The sequence below is a fragment of the Lampris incognitus genome, chromosome 8 (assembly GCF_029633865.1).
Source record: "Lampris incognitus isolate fLamInc1 chromosome 8, fLamInc1.hap2, whole genome shotgun sequence".
NCBI classification, from domain to species: Eukaryota; Metazoa; Chordata; class Actinopteri; order Lampriformes; family Lampridae; genus Lampris; species Lampris incognitus.
In genome coordinates, this window is record NC_079218.1 from 27691687 (window position 1) to 27713801 (window position 22115).

The 22115-nt window shown below is 44.7% G+C and overlaps 1 protein-coding gene across 3 annotated transcripts in view; it reads left to right on the forward strand.

Annotated features, from left to right (window-relative positions):
• The first annotated feature begins 3567 nt into the window (after positions 1–3567).
• LOC130117215 (androgen receptor-like) overlaps positions 3568–22115 on the forward strand; it is a 120415-nt gene continuing 101867 nt past the window's right edge. Inside the window, exons 1-2 of one of the 3 annotated variants that reach the window (XM_056285392.1) lie at positions 3568–4126; positions 4208–4820. In XM_056285392.1, coding sequence (XP_056141367.1) covers positions 3574–4126; positions 4208–4820 — 1166 coding nt within the window. In that variant the 5' untranslated portion in view covers positions 3568–3573. The remainder of the gene's footprint in view (positions 4127–4207; positions 4821–22115) is intronic. The other 2 variants (XM_056285393.1, XM_056285394.1) reach the window with 2 other exon arrangements.

Sequence of the window (22115 nt, forward strand, 5' to 3'; positions counted from 1 at the left end):
TTCGTCTTGCCATGCCTCTGTCAGGGGCACAGACAGGACTATTAACCCTAACATGCATGTCTTTTTTGATGGTGGGGGAAACCGGAGCACCCGGAGAAAACCCACTGCAGACACGGGGAGAACATGCAAACTCCACACAGAAGATGACCTGTGATGACCCCCAAGGTTGGACAACCCCAGGGTTCAAACCCAGAACCTTCTTGCTGTGAGGTGACAGCACTAACCACTGCACCACCATGCTGCCCAAAAAATGAAATGATGAGAATGAAGATTAAACTTTCTATAAATAGTATAACAACATATTGATAGGATAAGGTTAGAGTTTTCATTAACTAACAGGCCATTGTAGACTATAATCTACCTAGCTGTGCTCGTATTATTGACACAGCCATAACCACTTGTGATCCTCTTGCATAATTTAGGTGACATTGCCTAAATGCCAAGGAATTTGTTAACATAAGCTATAATTTACAATTACAGATCATAAGATCTACAAGACGGTATGCAACAATATTTCAGACAACATGATGGAGGAAGTCATGCAACAGTCTCTGGTGTGGGGTAAAAAAAGCAGGATTCTATTGGGAAGACTGACCAGATGAAAAACGAATGTACTGCAATACAGTTGTCCCTTCCCTTACTTCTATATCATTGATATGTTTCATATTATTGTACATATGAAGAAAAAGCTTGGATACATTATTCTCTACTTTTAATTTTTTTAAGAACACTGCTGTTGCATTTGGAAATGAATTTATATGACTATAAATGCTAATTAGTGTAAAGCATGGTTGAGATTAGCTTTGACACTAATGCCTGAAAGCATTATTTTACATTTAGAGAGTCCATCAATTAGTCCATCAAACTGTAATACTGCAACAGATTGCACTTCACATGAGAGCAGTTAAAAGCTAAGGAATTTTTTAACCTAGACTTTTTTTTAATTATCTTACATCAATATCTTTAACCCAGCCACTGAGGATGCACAAGCCAGTGCATCCTTAGTGCTGGTCCCAAGCCCGGACAAATGGGGAGGGTTGCGTCAGGAAGGGCATCCGGCGTAAAATCTTTGCCAAATCAAATATGCGGATCATAAATAAGACTTCGGATGATCCGCTGTGGCGACCCCTAACGGGAGCAGCCGAAAGTAGTAGAGATCTTACATCAATATCTTTACTACCGTCAAGTACAGCAGGCATTCTACAACTACAATAAGAAAATAATTCAACATCACTGAACTCTCAAATCTCAAACTCAACCCATACATTAATAGATGAAACACATAAACATACGCACATTTACCTCCATACTTTCTCTCCTCTTATCTGAGCAACACACCCTGTCAAATTCCTTGTTAGTAAACAAGGGATGTAAACTTGCTCGGCCAGTAAACCTGAACCTGATTCTGTTTCTATTTCTGTTTCTAAATCTGTCTTCCCTCTGCAGGGCCACTCGGATGCACTTATTATGCACTAACCGAACTAATCTAGACTTAACCTAGACGTGTGTGTGTGTGTGTGTGTGTGTGTGTGTGTGTGTGTGTGTGTGTGTGTGTGTGTAGAGGCTGAATATGAACCCTTATATAAGCCAAAAGTGCATGAATGTACTTATATGCATGTATACAGAAGGTTGTGTAGTGGCAGGAGTATTTCAATATAACTGTAGTATTGCCATTGTTATTTTTTTAGCAATAATTTTAGTAACTTGGTCAACCAGAATCATTTCCAAGGCCTGTTTCATGTTTTCTGTTCTGCATGTTTACCATGAGCCCTGTCTTAAACACAGACACACCATTCACGAATCCTAATCATTAACACTCCTCAAACCTTCACAAACACGTGTCCCAAATGATGCAGTTTGAAACTTAAACTATCCAAACATGCCCAAAAGAGAACTCTAACTGTGCTTGTTGCATTATTAGACAGAACAGGTGTGCATTACTTCACCAAATCAATCAAATTAATGCAAGCAAAACGATAATAATAATAAAAAAAAACTTGTTGATTTCTCATCAATCCAGTTTAGGACTCGTCTAAATGATTGTTTTGCTCTTTCAAACCCCAGCACAAAGACTGGTTGAACAAATCCTGGACCCGATCCATCCAATTCTCAATGGAAGCACATTCATGCAAGTGCGGTGCCGTCATTGTTTGCAAAGTTGCAGCCAACTGGGCCAGCCAGTTTGGTCTGCTATTGCATCATTTGGTTCCCATTGGAAACAGGAACCTGGTGTAAGGGTGTCTGTACCTCTGTACCTCTCACACCACATAATAAAAATGCAAGCCTGTTTCTATATGTATCATCCCATGGCCTTTTCCTTTTTATCAGGTGTAAATAGGAAGCAAATGTCAGAGGCAATTTCCCTGTCAGTTTTCTGTGAGCACCTGATATTAGAATAACCCTATAATTATTTACACTGTCATTTCTTTAAAGGCGGCAAGCAGGTGTGCTGCATCTGTAAAACACACCTGGATGCTTGTGAAGTATAGGATTGGCTTCAAGCGCTACGAGCTAATTTAACAATTCAGAAAAACACTTTGCACTCACTACAGGGCACAAAAAAGGGAAATTAAAGGTTCCAGTAACAATCGGGTTCAATAACTCAAGTGCTAATTGACAAAATGGAGGTGAGTTAAAAATCGTTAGTCACTGTTCACACTTACAGACCACACATATTGCATTTTGATGAGTGATAAAAAGTCCATGGCAATGGCCACATAGTTTGAATTTTTAGAGATACACTCTTTATTGTCCCACTAGCAGAAAACGGTCACCACATCCTCTACATCAGAATCCAAGTTCAGCTCCGAACGTATTGATGCCTGTATCAGTGCACCACATCTATATTTCAAATGCTTTACAAGCTAGCTATAGTTTGGTTATCCACATATTATACCAAACTCCATGCAGTGAAAGACTGTGGAAACATAGCTCTTCACACCAAGATGTTAAGTATTTCAGTTCATCAATAAAAGAAAGAGAGCAAAGACTTTTGGATATTTGGTTAAAACAAGTTTACCTGATTTTAGGCCTAAACCTATGTAGCCTATAAAAGCATTTCAGAAAACAGGCCATTTTATGCACTGACACTTAACACTTCAATTTGTGGAAGAATAGTGTGTGTGTGTGTGTGTGGGGGGGGATCCAATAGGCTATCTAGTTGTTTTGGCTCTTAGTGATGGTGAACTCTAACATAATTTTGACCATGTCAATATTTATCCCCAGATAACATAAACGCTTCTGGATAGCTTATCTGTCCGTAGACACCTCAGTCTGGAAAAACAGGTCTAAAACGTAACGATGCCAGCCATTTTTATTCAAGCGAGGGAGCTTATTAAAATGTGAGCTATTCAGCTTTTCCGGCTCTAACGAAATCGGAAGGCGCCAGGTCTATGGAGATCCAGTTTGGATTAGGAGGAGTTTGTTGACTCCAGGACAGTTTTCCACGGCTTGTTTCACAACGTGAGAGTTTGGACTAAGTAATACGACGCTGCCTCGGAGCTTGTGTGGTCTTTTTTCAACGCCTTTACGGGACGTTTTTTTTTTGAAGGGTAAAACAAAGGGGAAAATAACATGAGCCAAACTAATCGACAGGTACTATCTCGCACGGAAACATGGCCAGGAGGAGAAGTGGAGGAGGGCGGCAGGGTACCAAACTTCTCCGTCGCAACTGAAAGTGGGGCAAGTCATGCTCACTTGGCGAAGAACTCAACAAGGAAGACTGCGTTGAACGAGTCCGGTAATGCGGGCGCAACGTTTTACAGATCCGGACAGTGTAACATGGACCAACATTGCTGTCAAGCAGCCGCCTCTCGCCCCGGAGACGAGTTAGACGCTGACATCCGTGTGGCCAACGGCTGCCCCGGTTTCGCCTGCGCCACGATCTCCGAGACGGCACGAGAGCTGTGCAAAGCGGTGTCTGTGTCTCTGGGCCTGGCCATGGACTCCAATGACACCAGCGACCTGCACACCCATCTTGCACCGTCTATCGCCTCTGACCAAATGCGCGGGGACTATTTATTTGGAAACGCGCAGTTGAACTGCGCCCGAGCCCACGCAACCATCTCTGAATACAAGCGCCCCGACGGCGACGACCGGAGAATTGATAGCAGCAGCAGCAGCAGCTGTGGCAGCAGCAGCTGTGGCAGTAGTAGTAGTAGTAACTGGAGTAGTATGAATAGTAGTAGTTGTAAGCAACCGGTGGAAGTGCTGAAACTGAAAAGCCCGGAGGATGCTGCGGCTCTGCGACATCTCCGCTACAACCTGGCATCTGTAAACGAATCGGTCGACTTCAGACTCGGCGAGACTGACGGCACAACTTCCAAAGAGATAGTTCCTCTGGACGCGGCGCGCCCTGTCTCTTACCCCCCCTTTGGCGCTTTGGCTGCGGAGGACTTCGCACACCTGGGTCAAACAGAAAGAGCGCCTCGTGCCTACAAGCCACCGAATCTAGCAAGTAACATGTGTGGCGCTATGGAAGACAAATATGCCGATTACCTTCAAGAGCAGTATAGTATCAAAGTCAAATCCGAGGTCGTTACTAGTGACACTGCCGGGACGTTATGGGGCACCAATTATACTTACAGCGACAATAGCTATATCCAGTTTGGGGGGTCGAGGCGGTGCGTAAATACGCACGGCGCGGGAGCAAACGCCAACTTCATATGCAATCCATATGAGAGCGGCGTCTCGCGCCGGGAAAGTGCAACGCATGAGCAATGGTACCGCGGCGGGATGCTGGCCGGGTCCCCCTATCCCAATACCAGCTATATGAAAAATGAAGCCGGTGACTGGCTGGATGTCTCGTACAACGATGCCAGGTAAGCTTCACAAAGTACCTCGAATGAGGACCTATTGTGTGTATTGTACAGTGGTTTGGTGAACAATAAAGGTACTATAGCGAAATAATAAGTATTGTCATCGCGAAACGCGAAAAAGCTTTCTTCTTTTTTATTTTAGTAACAATACATTTGTTGGATAGATTTTGGACTTAGGGGGTTAGTACAGGTCTTTTGTGGACGAAAGCAAGCCTCCGGTAAAACGGCTATTTTCATTATGCCACCTTTTCTCCATCTTTAAAAAGTTACCCTCCAGAATCCTTATTTAGGATGGTGGATTTACTAATGCTGGGCGATATGGAAAACCTTATCATAGGTCGTTTTACACGATATCGGGATATATATCGTTTTTAGTGCGTGACGCACGAAACAAGCTTGTACTGAAATGCATTAAAGTTTTTTTCCTACATATATATATGTGTGTGTGTGTGTGTGTGTGTGTGTGTGTGTGTGTGTGTGTGTGTGTGTGTGTGTGTGTGTGTGTGTGTATATATATCCAATAACCATACTTAATCCAACTGAGGTTCATCACATTGAAATGGTAATGTAAAGTATAATATCAAACCAAAGCCAGTTTTTAAACAATAGCCTCGCAAATATTTGACCTCAATTTGTGAGAAAATTTAGATAATAAATTCTTATCATTAATTTAGCATTGTCAAAAACGTTGACAATATCTGAATTTCATCACAATACAATACCAGCGATAAATGATAATATTGATTTATTGCTCAGCCTTAATATTTACCTATTTTAACTTGCTGAATAATAATCACATAATATACTAACAGAGGATGAAGGATGTTGTGAGTAAAGATGTGATTCTTGACTAAACTATCAGCTTATTCAAAGGTAGTGCATGGGTTGAAAACATCATCATACACTGTAATTTCATCACGAAGTGGAAGTCAATATTAGAGAACAGGCAAGAAAAGCATTGGCTTCTCGGCATATTAAAAAGGCATTATAATTGAATTCACACATTCTGGAAGGAAGTTAATCGCAACAAACGTCTCAGATATCACGCCCAGGGAAGACGTATGGCATGATATGCGTCTTTGCACATGCCCCTATTCATATTATGTCAGCAATGTTGCATCAAAGTCAGAAACTGAATTACTTAGTACCGACTTTAACAGCTCACATTTGCAGGATCGGCTGTTGTTTTTATTTTAGGGACAATTATGCATGGCGTTTATTTATTTCCTCTGTGATAGTAACATATCTCTCTGTTATCCTCTTTCAATGTTTTATTCTGTAAACTGTGTAAACACATCTATTGCACGCTGTCCATCTTGGGAGTGGGATCCCTCCTCTGTTGCTCTCCTTGAGGTTTTTTCCTATTTTTTCCTCCCTGTTAAAGGTTTTTTAGGGAGTTGTTCCTTATCCGTTGCGAGGGTCTAAGGACAGGATGTTGTGTGGCTGTAAAGCCCCTTGAGGCAAATATATTTGTGATATTGGGCTATACAAATAAAATTGACTTGACTTCCCCTAATTCATGTACTGGGAAGCATTGCCATTCCCTAAGCTATGTATATATATTAAAACAAAAAAACCCCAAAAAACTTTACTCCATTTATCAATTGAACCTTATTTCCAGAATTGATTGATGTATTTGTGTGAAAGTATTTAAGCAGATAAAGATTTTGGATGAGAGGTACACTTCTGAACGGGCCGTGAGAAAGTCTACCAGGTTTATCCCTCAGGTTTCCACCAAGCCAAAAAAAGAAAAGAAAAGTGGTTTATCGGTTTTCGTCTGAAGTTTTAACTTTTATCTTGATACATTTTAGAGTTTTGAGAAAATTGCAAGTGTTACTTCTCTGAAATGATTCAAAAGGAGCAGTAGTTTAAGATCAGATAGCATCTTTACCTAATATTCAGCAAATATATGTCTGGTTTTGTATAACAGATAGACGTTTTATAAATGCCAATGTTGGAAGTCAAATTTAAACCTGTGGAGCCGCAAAGATTGCAAGAAAAAATGCAAATGCATCATATTTGATAACGCAGGAATAAATGAGTCAGAGTAAAAAAAAAACAACAAACAAACATGAAAGTTGTTTTGTGGGCAGGCAGATCTATTGGGATTAACGACACCGTGTGCTGTTCGCAGTTTCTTTTGCAACTCATTCATCTCCCTCAACAATTCTAAATTTCGGTGATGTTTCACTTGACAGTTGCCGTTAACATCTACTAAAGCTCGTTCATCTGATCGTTTTGGGGCAGGGTCATCCTGTTTTTGAACTCCACCTGGTTTTACACAAGTGGACAAACGTCTGTTCCCTGTATTCAGCTACTTCTAAATGCACCCGATTAAAGGGGCAGTAGACAACATTTTTGCTTAATATATTATTATGAAGTAAATGTTAATTGCACAGTGTAATGGCTTACGGCTATAGAATAATGACACCATTGGCGTTTAGACTGGCTGCCTGTAAGTCTCGCTTTCACTGTCTGCCACCGGGTACGATCTCACGGGAAAATGAGGGCTCAATTTATGGCACAAAGGAAGTGCGTCAACCATTGCGCAACCATAATAGGAAAAGGACAGCGCTTAAGCCCAAAGAATTTAACTCAGTAGTAAAATCCATCCCCACTGGTTTATTAGAACTCATGAGAAGCTATAGAAAACACGACGAGGTTCCCAGATTTGAATGTAATCTTTATATAAATGGCAGTGATGTTACGAACAACAAATGTACCAACAAACATATCAGAAAATGTTTCAACAATACTAGGAAAATAACACAACGTGGAACATTTTTCTGGAACTCCCACTTTACAGATATTAATTGGCGTAAGGCGTGGCTTGTCCCTTTTAGATTTTTCATAACAAACAAAATTAGAGAATTACGTTTGAAAAAATATTACATCACGTATATGCAACTAATGTATATATTTCAAGATTTTTAGAAGTGGATGACAAATGTTCTTTCTGCAAAACTGAACAAGAAGTTATAACACATTTGTTTTACAGTTGTCCATTTTGTATTGAATTTTGGAAAGACATGGAGAGTTATGTGTTTACCAAAAACTTGCATGCGATTAGTATCAAAGGCAAGAATATTATCACTTATTTTGAATTTTAAGGTAAAACTATATGTACCATGGCAAACCTTGTTATTCTGCTAGGTAAATATCATACCCACAAAGCCAAAAATACTTAAATCAAGACCTCTATTCAAATTATCTTTGATAGATATTGAATATTACTACGAGTCTCTGAATTTCGTAACAAACAAAAAGCTATGTCAGTGAACAAAAGTTATTTAGAAATTTTTAATTGAAGAAGTCTGTCACTACTACTACTACTTTTGGCTGTTCCCCTTAGGGATCGAAGAAGTCTGTTTCTAAGTTACTTTATTTTTTCCTTATTTATTTGTTATTTAGTTATATACTTTATATATCATTCATCTTTGTTGGAATTATTATGTTCGTTTTATACTTTCATTTAATGGACTGGATTGACTGACTGTTGTATATTTTCAATTAAAAAAAAAAGAGGATAGCACTTTGTTTTCCCTGGTAGCTATCGGTAGTTATCCCCAGTAGCGGAAATGGCGGACGGTGGAACAACCGAAGTGACAATGGAAAATCTACCCAGCAAGAGAAAAAGTATCCCGTTGACAGAGGAAGCAAGGAACGCGAAGAGGGAGAGTGATAGAAACAGAAGTAAAACAAGAGTGAACCTCTGACGGGTATTCACTCCAAGGAGCGAGGACCAGTGTTGTATCGAACTGTTTCCCCGTCGAGATCTCTTTCCCCCTAGCCAGACAAAAGCGTTCGCATGGAATGAGGTTAGCTATCAGTTACAATTAGGTTAAAATAAGCGGTAGGTTAAAGCTTACAGCTAGGTTAAGATTAGGTTAAGGTTAGGTTAAATTAGGTTAGTGTTACGTTGAGGTTAAGGTTAATCAAGGGTCCCGATGCAGTATCAAAGTCTGGCTAGGGGAAAACAGATCTTGATGGGGAAACAGAATTTGATAAAACACCCGGGACTTAAGAGGGTTCCAAACCGACATTCAGTCCAGATTATTTCTACTGGATCAGTAAGTAACACAACCCGCCTACTTATTAATACTACTGAATTTTTACTCCGCCTTTATCATAGCACTTAGATCGGGGTTTCTAGCTCAAATCGGGATTCTTACGGTTGTTTCTTGCTTTGGACAGTAGTCAGGCTGCTAATAAATGGAAAACGATTCGGTTGTCTTCGCGACAGCGGTGCAAACAATAAAAACACTTGGAAATGCTGGAGGGGGTGGGGGCTTGAAAAGTTGTCTACAGCTGCTTTAAAACAAATCTTAGCCTAACAGCTGAAGTTTTCCTTCTGTCGTATGGATTTGCATGCGAGCATTAACACAAATTTAGTTGAGCATTTTCAGTTATTTTTATTAAGTATAGTAATACTGCGTCTAATATGAGGATAGATGCTGCAAAAATTATATTTTGATTTTCCAGTTATGTAATGGTCCCTTATAAATTCTTGCTCAAGCTTTTGCCACCCCCCCCCAGAACACTTTTCATCAAAGGAGTTTGAGGGACCAAATAATAGTACTGCCATTTTTATTAATTTTAGCTGCTAAAAACTTTGTCATCAGGCACTACTGTGGCGTGCTTTTAAGAGTGGCTAAGCCCGGAGTTCAGTCATTTGATCATCGATGGTCGACATATCTTGCGTTGTCAGTAGGAAGAAATGTTTTGTCGCTGGATGGTGTGGCCAGGTGGGGGGATGTTAATTGATTAAAAATGATGGCTTCTGAACCTGAACAATAAGAAACTCAACAGGTGTAATTGATGTTAAAAGGTGGAGCCTCCTCTTGTCAGCGGTGTCAATGAGTCTTCTGCATAACTGAACCATTTAAGAGCTGTCATTCATGCCACAGTAGATTTCTTAATAAGAAATTAACACATCAAGCAAAGTGTGAATGTGTGTATTCAGCACAAAAAGGACTCTCAGATCAAATTTTCACGCATTTCGTCTGAAAAATGGGTTCTCTCAGCCATGTGTGGCTCATAAAGTAGGTATGACAAAATGTTTTATGTTCTCAAAAAAGATATTAGTCTAATTAGCTGATTTGGAATTTTTTACTAAAACCGTAGACAAAGGCAGGAACTTGAAGAGATGCCTGGAGCTGCAGATATGTATTTGCTGCTAGCTTGTTATGTTTAAATTAAGTTAGGGCCCCACATGTTTTTAAACAGAAGGTATTGGGGCCATTTTCCAGTGGGTTGTTAGTGAATCAGTCTCAATGTTTATCTTATTAAAAGGTCTGCATCAAGGGCGGAGCCTGGGTGTCAGCACAAAGGGGACGGAGCTTCTCGATGAGCCCTTGTGATAGTCATTTTAAAATTCAAAAACTGTAAACTAGCCTTTCCATTAGATTGTTTGCCAAACAGCCAGCAACAGAAACAAAACGGCCTATTTGCTTTAGGCGAATAAATCAACCACTGTCGCTCCACGGCGCCCGACCTTCCCAATTGACGCGTATACCAGGTTGGGTTGAAGCGGCGTCTGTCCTTGTCGTATGGAAAAAAGTTATACGTATCCTTAAAACCAGGCTGACAAGGGCCATGTCCCATCAGAGCTCGGATAACTTCGGGGGTGAGAGGGCAGTTCTTGAAAAGGTCCGGGTGCGTCGGATACTCCTCTTGGCATAAAATGTTAGTTCCGAAGTTACCGCCAGCTGACCAGGGTCCGGCGCTGTCAGAGGCGGGTGGATCTCCGGGAGGGGTAACGCTGCCATCGCTGCTACTGGAAGCACTAACGTTACTGTCCTCTGATGCTGGCGGCTCTCCAGGCTGTAACGACAACGGTGGTGTTGTGTTTGGGCGGGGTTGTTGCTGGTCCTCTGGTCTTTGATCAGTGACAGTGCTGCTAATGCTAACGTTACTGCTATTGCTAGCCTCGTCGTCAGATCCACCCGATCTTCGCGGTTGTCCTGGGAGGTCGCGTTTGACTGAGATGAAAAATAATTTGTAAGAGGACGACACAACGCAATTAGCTTCTTCTTACTTTCTTGCTTCTTGCGTTTGAATGAGCCTGATTCATGTTTTTTCTTCTCCATTTTGAAGTTCCCTCAAATTCATTCATAAACTGTCCAGGTCTGTCAAGTGTAAAAATGCTTACTCACTCCCCCTTCTGGCAGTGTGACGCAGTTATACCTCACAACCAATCAGCTGGATCACAGCTCCGACGCATTCATGAATAGTCGTAAAAAAGGCTATAGCCTTTATAGGGGCCGTTAATATCTATGTATAGGGGCCCCGTACTGCACTGTATTTTTTAACATTAGCCGACTTTACGAGTGTGTCACTGAATGCGTCGGAGTCCCGAGACTCGGGGCGTTTGTGACCGGTGTACTTTTTCATTGCGTTGTGTAGGAAAGACAGGACAACTTCTCTCATGCATGGGATCTGTATTCTGTCGCATATAAACAAAACAGGACAGGTTTCAGAAAACGTCAGATCAGCTCCTACTGTAGCCTACGCAAGAATTGGGACCCACATTAGACATAAGACACATTTGGAATGGATAAAATAAATCACAGGGGCAGACAAAATGAACACATACCTCTTTCTAAATGTCCAAAGCGGGAAAGAGGCAGAAGTCAGGGGGGACATACGTTTTATAGCTACTAACAGGAAATGGCGTCACAACAGGGAGGGGCTACTAACAGGAAATGGTGTCACAACAAGGAGGGGCTACTATAAGCGTTTCCTGATGATATAATAAAATAAAATAACAATGTTGGCAATGAAAATAATAATAATCATGTGGTGATAATTTGTGTAATTATATAACATTTTTTGGTTATGACGTTTTTAACCATGTTACATTCACCCCCCTAGAATTACACAAAAAATGGAACATATCACAAATTGCAATCACCCAACAACACAACACCCACAATAAAGCCACCTACTAAGGTTAGGAGGGCCACAGACTGTCAAAGTGCCAAACCATATCTAAAACCACTCCACGGACAAAACAAGGTGCCTTTTACACCTCATCAAAATGGGCACAAAGGGGCGACGACTCACAAAACGAAATCAACCAAAAAAAAAAAAAAAAAAAAAGAAATGGTAAATTCCACAGTGGACATTACACGAACCAAACAGCAATGTAGGCCTACATTACACTACCCATATAAACACATTAGGCCTAAAACAAAAAGGAGGCAGACTGTGGAGCAACAGTAAAGCGTGGACTGAACTGAACCATGGTTTCAATCAACCTATGAACTGGCCTCACTACCCTGCCATACCTAGAGCAAACACTATTCTCTGGGCTCGGAGGTAGGATGTCAGTGAGGGGAGGGGCATGGGGCAAGGGGACGGTGTGAGATGAGCAGCATCATCGGTGGTGAGGACATCTACTGCAGGGGAGGGGGCGCACTCAACAGGTAAGTCACTGACACTCTCCATCTCAGCGTGGCTGGACTGATCACAGACCCAGGAAGCAGTGCGATCATGTTCACCCGGGTTCTGCCATGAGGATGAATCCGCTCCTGAATGCTCAGCCTGTCAGGCTCTGACACTGCGCTTCAGGATCAGGCATGTGCAGCGTAACACCCTGAACAAGATCACCCTCCATAACCAGTGTGTTGTCGAGAGGGAGGAAGTTGACTGATAGGAGGAGATTCCTGTGGACAACCCTCACATGACCATTGCGGTCCCTGTTCCTGTAGATGTGGAACTGTGGCTTGGAAGCAGCAACAGTGTGAACATCCGGCTCCCACTTGTCGGCTAGTTTCCGCTTGCCTCTCCCGCCTCTGTTCGCCACTAGGACCCGGTCACCGATAAAAAGAGGTAAGCCCTTAACTCTTTTGTTGTACTGGTCCGACTGATGTTTTCGCTCCACAGACAAGTTCTTCTGGGCCAGCAACATGGCAGACTGGAGATCGGCAGCCAGAGACTTCACATATTCATTGTAGTCGCAGACTGACTCGTCACGCAGGACGTTCTTGAACAACAGATCGACTGGCAGGCGCGGAACCCTCCCAAACATCAAATAGAATGGGGCAAAGCCAGTCATCTCGTGCTGCGTGCAGTTGTAGGCAAAGGTCATGGTTTGGACCATTTGAGGCCACTTGTGCTTTGACTTCGGCGGGAGGGAACGCAACATGCTACCCAGAGTATGACTGAAACGTTCAGTGCCCCCATTCCCCATGGGATGGTATGGGGAGGTTTGGGACTTCCCAACGCCTGACAACTCCAGAAGCTCAGCAATCAGCTCGCTTTCAAAATTAGCCCCCTGGTCAGAATGAAGGCGCTGCGAGAAACCATAGACACAAAAAAGTTTTCCTACAGCTTCTTGGCCACCCGCTTCGCAGTATGGTCTCGACAGGGGAAGGCATGTGCTAACTTGGTAAAATGGTCAGTTATGACGAGAACATCCACAGACATGTTGTTGTTATCTTCAGCAGACCAAAAGTCGATACACACAAGTTCCAGTGGAGCCGAAGTTGTAATGCTCTCCAGTGGGGCCCTGGCTGCCGGCTCTGGAGCCTTGCTGAGCACGCATCTGGGACAGTTCCTGACATAGCTTCGCACATGCCTCTCCATATCGTACCAGAAAAAGCACTGACGGACCAGCGACAATGTACGAAGCTGACCCTGGTGACCAGCCAGGTCGTGAACACCACCCAAGGCCTGCGATTTCAGGGAGTCTGGAAGAATGAACTGGAACCTCCTGTGTTTGGTCACTTGGTCCTTTGAGACTCTGTACAGGGTTCCATCCAACACGGTAAGTTTCTCCCATTGCTTCAGAATCCGTAACACCATCATGCTCTCCTTATCCTGCTCATGCCTCGAAGGTCTCCGCTTCCTCTCAACGAAGTGTAGGACTCTCCCGATGGTAGGATCCTGTCTCTGGTGGCTCTGCAGGTCTGCGGATGAGAGTGAGAAGAACACATCTTGGCCAGGAGGAGCTAGCCCGCCAAGGTGACCAGCCAAGGAAGCAGCCCTCTGCGTCGGCCCGGACTCCCAAACCCCACAGGAGGAGAGGAGAGATGACACATCCTCTTCGGACAATGACACGCCACCAGTAGCACACAGAGAGTGGTCCTTGGCAGACTGAGTCAGACAGGTCACATGGAATGCATCTTGCACACAACTGTCGTCGATGTTGCACACTTGTTCCAGCAACTCTGAGTAGGGCTCTGACAGGAGACGCTGGCCCAGAGGTTTGACAAAGGGAGTCCTGCTGAGAGCATCAGCTACCACATTCAGTCTGCCCAGGACATGTTTGATCTCAAACGAGTATGGGGACAGTTTAGAGACCCAGCGCTGCTCACATGCATCCAACCTCGGCTTCGTCATGATGTATGTGAGTGGGTTGTTGTTAGCCCAGACAGTGAACTTGTGGTCCTTGAGCCAGTGGCTGAACTTGTCACACACGGCCCATTTCAAAGCGAGGAACTCTAGTCTGTGAGCAGGATACTTCACTTGGCTGCGACTGAGGGCTTTACTGGCAAATGCGATGGGTCGGGCTTTGTCTTCGCCGGCAGGGACCTGGGACAACACAGCACCCATACCATCCAGAGAGGCATCAGTGGAGAGGATGAACGGCCTGTTGAAATCTGGATGGGCCAGAACGACAGAGCGAAGCAGTACAGAGTTCAGGCCCTCAAAAGCCCTCTCACAAGCCGGATCCCAGTCCTGGGGAGTCAGTATGTGGAATGTCCCTGCTCTCCTGCAGCCTCTAGAGCCCTTCAGCTTGCGCTTCTGTCCTCCAGTCAAAGCAAAGAGAGGCTTTGCCATCTTCGAACAACCAGGGATAAAATGCTGATAGTACAGCGCCATGCCAAGAAAAGACCTAATCTTCTTCTGGGAGGGGGTGCAGCCATCAGTTTCCATCAGATCATCTTTCTGGAACCCGGAGATGACAGTGACCTTTTCCTGGTCAACAGAGACTCCACTGACATCAACCACATGACCTAGGAATCTCACAGACTTCCTCAAAAAGTTACACTTCTTCTGTGAGAGCTTCAGGTTACTGGCTCTGAGTCTGGTAAAGACGACCTCCAGCTGCCCCAGTGCCTCTTCCTCCGACGGAGCAAACACCAGCAGGTCATCCAGGTAACAGAGGAGGCTGGAGAAGTTGAGGTCACCGAAAATGCTAAGCATCATGCGCATAAAATACGCCGGACTGTTGCACAGACCTTGGGGGAGCCGATTATATTCATACAGGCCGAGGGGTGTTGTGAAGGCTGTGGACCTCCTCTCAGACTCATGGAGCGGGATGTTGTAGAACCCTGAAGTCAGGTCCATGGTGCTGAACAGGGCGTTTCCTCCCAGGGCAGCGAGGCAGTTCGCCTGATGGGGCAATGGGTGAGCATCTTTGACAGTCTTGGCATTGAGACATCGAAAGTCGGTGCAGATCCTCAGGTCTCCGTTCTTTTTCCAGACCATCACGAGGGGGGAGGCATACTCACTGATCGATTTACTGATAATGCCTTTCATCTCCATGTCTGACAGCACCTCTCTCAGCTGTTGATAGTGGCTGGGGGGGACACGGCGGTAAGGGAGGCGGAAGGGGCGGTCATCAGAGAGATGGATGCGGTGGATGAACCCCTTCGCTTCTCCACAATTCAGCTTATCCCTGGAGAAGACATCCTGGTAAGAGAGCACAAGCTCAGCCAACTTCCTCCTACAACTCTCAGTTACCTCACAGCCATCAACATCAATGTCTCCCAAGCCACAATCCTTCAGCAGCTGCACCGGGTCTCCAGCTGACTGTGGAGGCAAACTAGGTGAGTCAGAGGCATCGATACCCGATCTGCACATCCCCTGAGTGATAGGCAAATCTTCCACAGCCAGGCAAGGGAAACATCAGCTATCTTGGCGTTCCGGCGCAGTGTTATGGGTTTAGGTGTCGGGTTCAATACTTTGAAAGGCACCCAGCGGTCCCTCCACATGGGTGTCACAACTCGTCCCACCAGGATGTTTCTGGGCGTCAAACGTGCAGCAGTCGGCTCCACCATCACGGTGCTCCCAGGTGAGATAGGAGACCCACTGGGCAGCTTCCCCCACACCATATACTCGCGCTGGGGAAGGAGTGTGACAGTCTCTCTCAGTCTCACAGTACCCACAACATTTGGCACCTCTGGGCCCGACCACCGGGTAATACAGCTCAGCAGCTGGAGAAACCGCTCACAATCAGGGTCAGTGTTGCTTGAGGAGATAAGCTTCCAGTACATGTCATCCTCCTTCATTTTCTGAATGGTCTAGTCATACCACCACCACAACCAACAAGGACAACATTGGGTGGCGCTGGCTGGGGACAGGGTAGAGCCCCAGAATCTCTAAGCTCACTCTCTGCAGCTTCACTGAGGGTACATGACATACTGCCCGAATCTAGCATACCTTTCAACACAACTTTGTCATCAATCTTAACCGGAGCATAAAACAACTCACTACTCTGCTCTACTCTCTGAGAGCCTGTCAGTATGACTATCTCATCTCCAGGTAATGCACTACAGGTCTGTACATAAAGTGAATGCAAGTCTTCTTCTTTACTGAGGGTTAAATCACTATTGCCCCTGCTACCTCTCTCATCACACGGGCGCTCTAGTTTAAATCTGCAGCGGGAGACTGTGCTGGCGTAACTGGGGGCTGGGGGCCCGTGGAGCATACATTCATAAAGTGCCCAGGCTGATGACAGTGGAGACAAAGTCTGCGAAACCTGCAGTGTGAATAGGTCGTGTGACTACTGTCACCACACACTGAGCATGGGGAACTGGACTGAGCGTGAGTGCGTTCTGGCATGCTGGAATAGCCTCCTGACTGGCGGGGTTGGATCTGGGGCCGGCGGGAGTTACTCTGAGACCGGTGAGAGTAGTTCTGGGACTGGGTGGGAGCCTGGCCCGAGGTAGCTAGCATTGCCGTACACAGAGACAGGACCTTGTCAAACAGGGCGGTAACCTGCTGAACATTCGCATCAGTAACAGGCACAGTGGGCATAGGAGGAGACTGAGCGGCCAACACAGGGGGTTGTTGAGACTGACTGGGAACAAGAGTATATGCAGTGGCAGGTGCAGACGAAACCGGTGGAGAGGTTACCACGACAGGCTGGTGCTGTGTGCCACAGTGAGGGGCTGGCACCATCCATTCATGTGTGCAGACTGAGACATTTGTGTGTTGGGGACGGGCAGCTGTGCTCTTCAGACTCCTCACATGACCATCCAACCTCTCCTGGACTTCAGCTGCTGTCCACTGCTCCACGGGCTTGAACTGGAAATACACTGCCAGTCTGGGGTCAGGGCAATGAGTGATAAACATCATGACTACCTCAGCACTCGGATCCTCAACACTCTTGTCTCGCCTGCGGAGGCTCTCATCAGCAACATCGATGGCTTTGTTCAGTCGGATCCAATAATCCATTGCACTCTCTGACACACGTGACACAGTCCCCATAAAAGTCCTTCATAGGCATGCTGGAGTATGTGAGCTCGCTGAAACTGCATTTGAGGATGTCAAATATTGTGGTAGGAAGCTCAGCTGGACTGACTCCAGGACGACTATGGAGTGACACTTTCACCACATCTCTAGCTTTACCACTCAGCCTGCTCATTATCAAGTCAGACCTCTCAGCATCTGAGCTGCAGGCCATCCTGCTCATGTATCTCCTCATCATATCTTCCCACTCATGAATTGAAAATGTCTCAGACTTGTCACCTTTAAAAGGGGAGGGGGCTTGGACTCTGACTGGACTACGACTTTAAGTTGTGTGGGATCGATAGTTACATTCTGGTTGTCTAGAGGCTGAGACTGGGGGCTGTTGGCCAGGTGCATGGCATGGAAGCTAGCAGCGATATTGTCACTAATCTGCTTAGCTAAATCAGTAATAACACTGCCTAGTGTTGCAGTAGTAACACCAACTTGGGGGGAAGTCTGCTGAGACAGGTGGGGGGCGTGTACGATAGGTGTTGAACTGGCAGAGGGACCCGACACACTAAACAGTGACTCATAATTCCCCTGATCAAGGCCGCCCACAACAGGACACACGGACCTAAACCTAGCTCTCCCATACCCAACCGGCAATACTAACTGCCCTCTACCCACACTAGTGGACTGTCCCCTTCCCATACCAAGAATGAACTGTCCCCTTCCCACACCATCAGTAACATCATGCCCATCAGAGAAAGAGCTAACGGGTGTGTTGACAATATCTCTGCTAGACATGTCTCAATTAGGCTATAACAGTCCATAAACAAACAAAATGAAACAAAAGCAAACAAATTCACAGCATCAAAACATCTAGCCTATGGCTTCAAATACCCTAACAAGATCACAGGAAATAGTTCACCTAAAACAAAACGAATTCTCTTTCACCCATAAATAAACATACACAGCTCTAGCCAGCACAATTTGCGGAAAAGAAAAAAAAACTCGACAGAAAAAAATTCCTCCGAACACGAGCTCCCCTCCCCCGCACACAGTCGTCACCATTCAACACGGAGCTTAGCTAGCTGGCTAACATCTGTAGCATTATTAGCATAGCAGGCTAACCCTGATACCATGAATGGAGCGGGGCGGACTGAGAGAAGACGGCGGTTGCAGCAGGTGGTGACGCTTTCTCATCAGCGACAACGGATCGGACGGGTCATACGGCACCAAGTCTGACCAGTGTACTTTTTCGTTGCGTGTAGGAAAGATAGGACAACTTCTCTCATGCATGGGATCTGTATTCTGTCGCATATAAACAAAACAGGACAGGTTTCAGAAAACGTCAGATCAGCTCCTACTGTAGCCTCTTTCTAAATGTCCAAAGCGGGAAAGAGAGCGTAGCTAGCAACACAATATTTTTACAAAAAGAAATAAAACATACCTGTCGCATATAAACAAAACAGGACAGGTTTCAGAAAACGTCAGATCAGCTCCTACTGTAGCCTACGCAAGAATTGGGACCCACATTAGACATAAGACACATTAGGAATGGATAAAATAAATCACAGGGGCAGACAAAATGAACACATACCTCTTCCTACATGTCCAAAGCGGGAAAGAGGCCAGAGGGGACATACGTTTTATAGCTACTAACAGGACATGGCGTCACTACAGGGAGGGGCTACTAACAGGAAATGGTGTCACAACAAGGAGGGGCTACTATAAGCGTTTCCTGATGATATAATAAAATAAAATAACAATGTTGGCCATGAAAACAATAATAATAATAATCATGTGGTGATAAAAGACTATAACTTTATCCTAATTGTCTATATAGTATCTCCCCCCCCATTCCTTTCTTCACAGTCATCAGAATTTATGTTCATGACTTCAAGGATGTCAACCAAATAAGAGAATTATCTCGACATGTGTAGCCAATCAAACAGGCTTACAGAGGAATGCATTGTCTGTGCTTTATTCAGGACTAACTCTGGCCTCAATTAGGCGGTGTTTTAATGTCCCCTTTCTAAGGGTGAGTCACACTGACGTATCAGATATGTTAGAGAAGGCTCTTGCACACTGGCTCTAATATGGGAAATTACACCGTCAAGTTTGTCCTTACTCCCATTGCCTAGCAAAACAAAAAAGGACATACCTCCAGTTTTCCCCTCCCAAGCCATGGAAACAGCAAATAGCAGAATAAAACTGAGGGTAGCCTGTGCATGACAGAGGCACGATTAAGATGCTGTCTCTGTTGAGAAATGTTTATTTGAATAAATAGACAAATATGTTAATTCATGTTTAAGTAAAAGGGGCATGAAAATACATTGTTGCAGTTGGAATGCCTGTTTACAATAGTTGCAGTTGTGATGTTGACAGAGGGAGACATAAGAGCTGCAGTAATGCTAATATTTCGGTATTGCCACAGATTTATTTTATTCTGAAAAGTATCGGTTTAAGTTAGACATATGCTTTTATTTTTAAGAGAAAAACGGAAGTGACAATGTGTTGTTTGTTCGGCTAGTTTGACGTGTCTGTGTGTGCGTGTGTGCACTTCTACATTTGTAAAGGTCCACCCTTTTTCACACCTCCTGTAATCTACCGCAGCATTACAGAAATTAAACGTTGAGTTTGAAGGTACAACCGTTCTCCTTGTTATTGAGAAGCCCCAACTAATCAACATTTAGGTGCCGAAACCCGGGACTTGGACTGTTGAACGTCGAAGTTGGAAGCTAACGAGATAGCTAAGGCTAACAGCGGGAATGGGGGAGCAATTGGATCGGATGAAAAGGAAGCAGAGGACAATCCGCGCCGCTACAACAAAGCTGCTGACTCGTATGGAGGAAGAGGTGAGAGAGGGACAGCTGGACTGTGATCTCCTGCCAAACCTTAACCCAAATTTGCTAGATGTGCTAATCAAATTCAGACTCAACAAGATAGCATTTACTGCAGATATTACCAAGGCTTTCCTACAGATAGCTTTAGCAGAGAAAGATAAAGAGGCTGTAAGGTTCTTGTGGTTACATGGTCCTCGAACCAAAGACTGAAAATGAGCTGCGCATCATGAGAATGATTAGAGTAGTGTTTGGAGTCTCACCCAGCCCGTTCCTGTTAGCTGCAACAATAAGGAAACACATTAAGCAGTATGAAACAGAGCCACCTAAGACAGTGCAGGCGCTAAGAGAGTCTCTTTACGTCGATGATTTTATTTCCAGCTCAGGTGATATGAATGAGGCCTTCTCAGTTACCACAACAGCAAAGGAGATTTTGGCTCATGCAGGGATGAATATATGCAAGTGGGTGACAAACTCACCAGAGCTCGGAGCCAAGTGGACAGAGAGTGGAGTGGAACATCCGACTGTAACAGACAAAAATGGAAATGTGTTGAAAGTGTTGGGACTAGTATGGAGACCAGAGAATGATGACTTTGTGTTTGCTTTGAAGGTACTTTTAGACATATTGAAAGGCCAGGAGAACACAAAGAGAAATGTGCTGCAGACATCAGCCCGTATCTTGGACCCCATAGGTTTCCTGACTCCCTTCACCATAAGAGTGAAGTGCCTGTTTCAAGAACTGTGGGAAAGGGGAATCAGTTGGGATGAGCAACTCCCACCAGACTTGACTGAAAAATGGGACCAGTGGTGTTCAGAGCTTCCGAAGCGCCATCTCCTGGCCATTCCAAGCTGGTACAAAATCAACATCCAGCCAAACTCAGAGACAATCAAACTGCATGTTTATTGTGATGCTAGTGAGAAGGCATACAGCGCCGCTGCCTATCTGCAAGGACAAAACAAGGAAGGAGAAGTTGTTACAAGCTTTGTAGCATCCAAGATTAGGAAGCAATCTTCTCAAACCACTGAACATGGAAATCAGCCAACTTAACATGTGGATAGATTCAATGATTGTCTTCCACTGGATAAGCAGCACAGCACAAAGGTGGAAGCCATTTGTGGCAAACAGAGTGACTGAGATTCAAAGTCTCACGAATCCAGAGTCATGATCTCACTGCAGCGACAAAACCAACCCTGCTGATTTGCCGACCAGAGGCCAGAGCATTGAATCACTCATCCAGAGCCAGCTGTGGTGGAGCGGACCGACTCCACTGTCACCACCCAGTGAGATAGAGATTGTTGATGAGGACTGTGTTGCACATGACATAAACAGTGAGCTCAGGTCCAAATTTCAGACTGTAGTACAGTTTACCAGTGCTGAACAAGTGAAGCCATTGTTAGACCTAGAGAAGTACAGCAGGTTGAAAAGGGTATTAAGAGTAACAGCGTGGACCAAAAGGTTCATAGCTAATGCCCGTCATAGTCAGAAGACTCAGGGAGAGCTAACTGCACAGGAGCTCACAGCAGCAGAAGTGTACTGGGTGAAAATGGCTCAAGAGCATGGTTTTAGCCAAGAAGTCAGTCAGTGGAAAGCTGGACAAGGTGTGAACAGTGTCAAAATCAAGGACATGAAAGAACTGTGGAAGTCAATCAGAGGATCAGAGCTCACAGAGTTCTTCACCGACAAAGGAATCACCTGGACGTTTATTGCTGAGCTCGCTGCATGGTGGGGTGGCTTCTGGGAGAGACTTATGAGATCTGTAAAGGCATGTCTAAAACAAGTGCTGGGAAGGGCATCACTAAACTTTGAGGAACTGACAACTGTGCTTGCAGAGATTGAGGCTGTGCTGAACTCCAGGCCTCTGTCATATGTGGACAGTGAAGCATCAGAGCCGCAGCCACTCACCCCCTCACACTTCCTGGATGGGAAAAGACTAACTTCCCTACCACACAAGACTATGATTCCACTATCTCAGGCAACCAACGCCACCAGAGAGGATGTGGGCTGGAGATGGAAATACTGGCAGAGACTCTTAACCAGCTTTTGGAACAG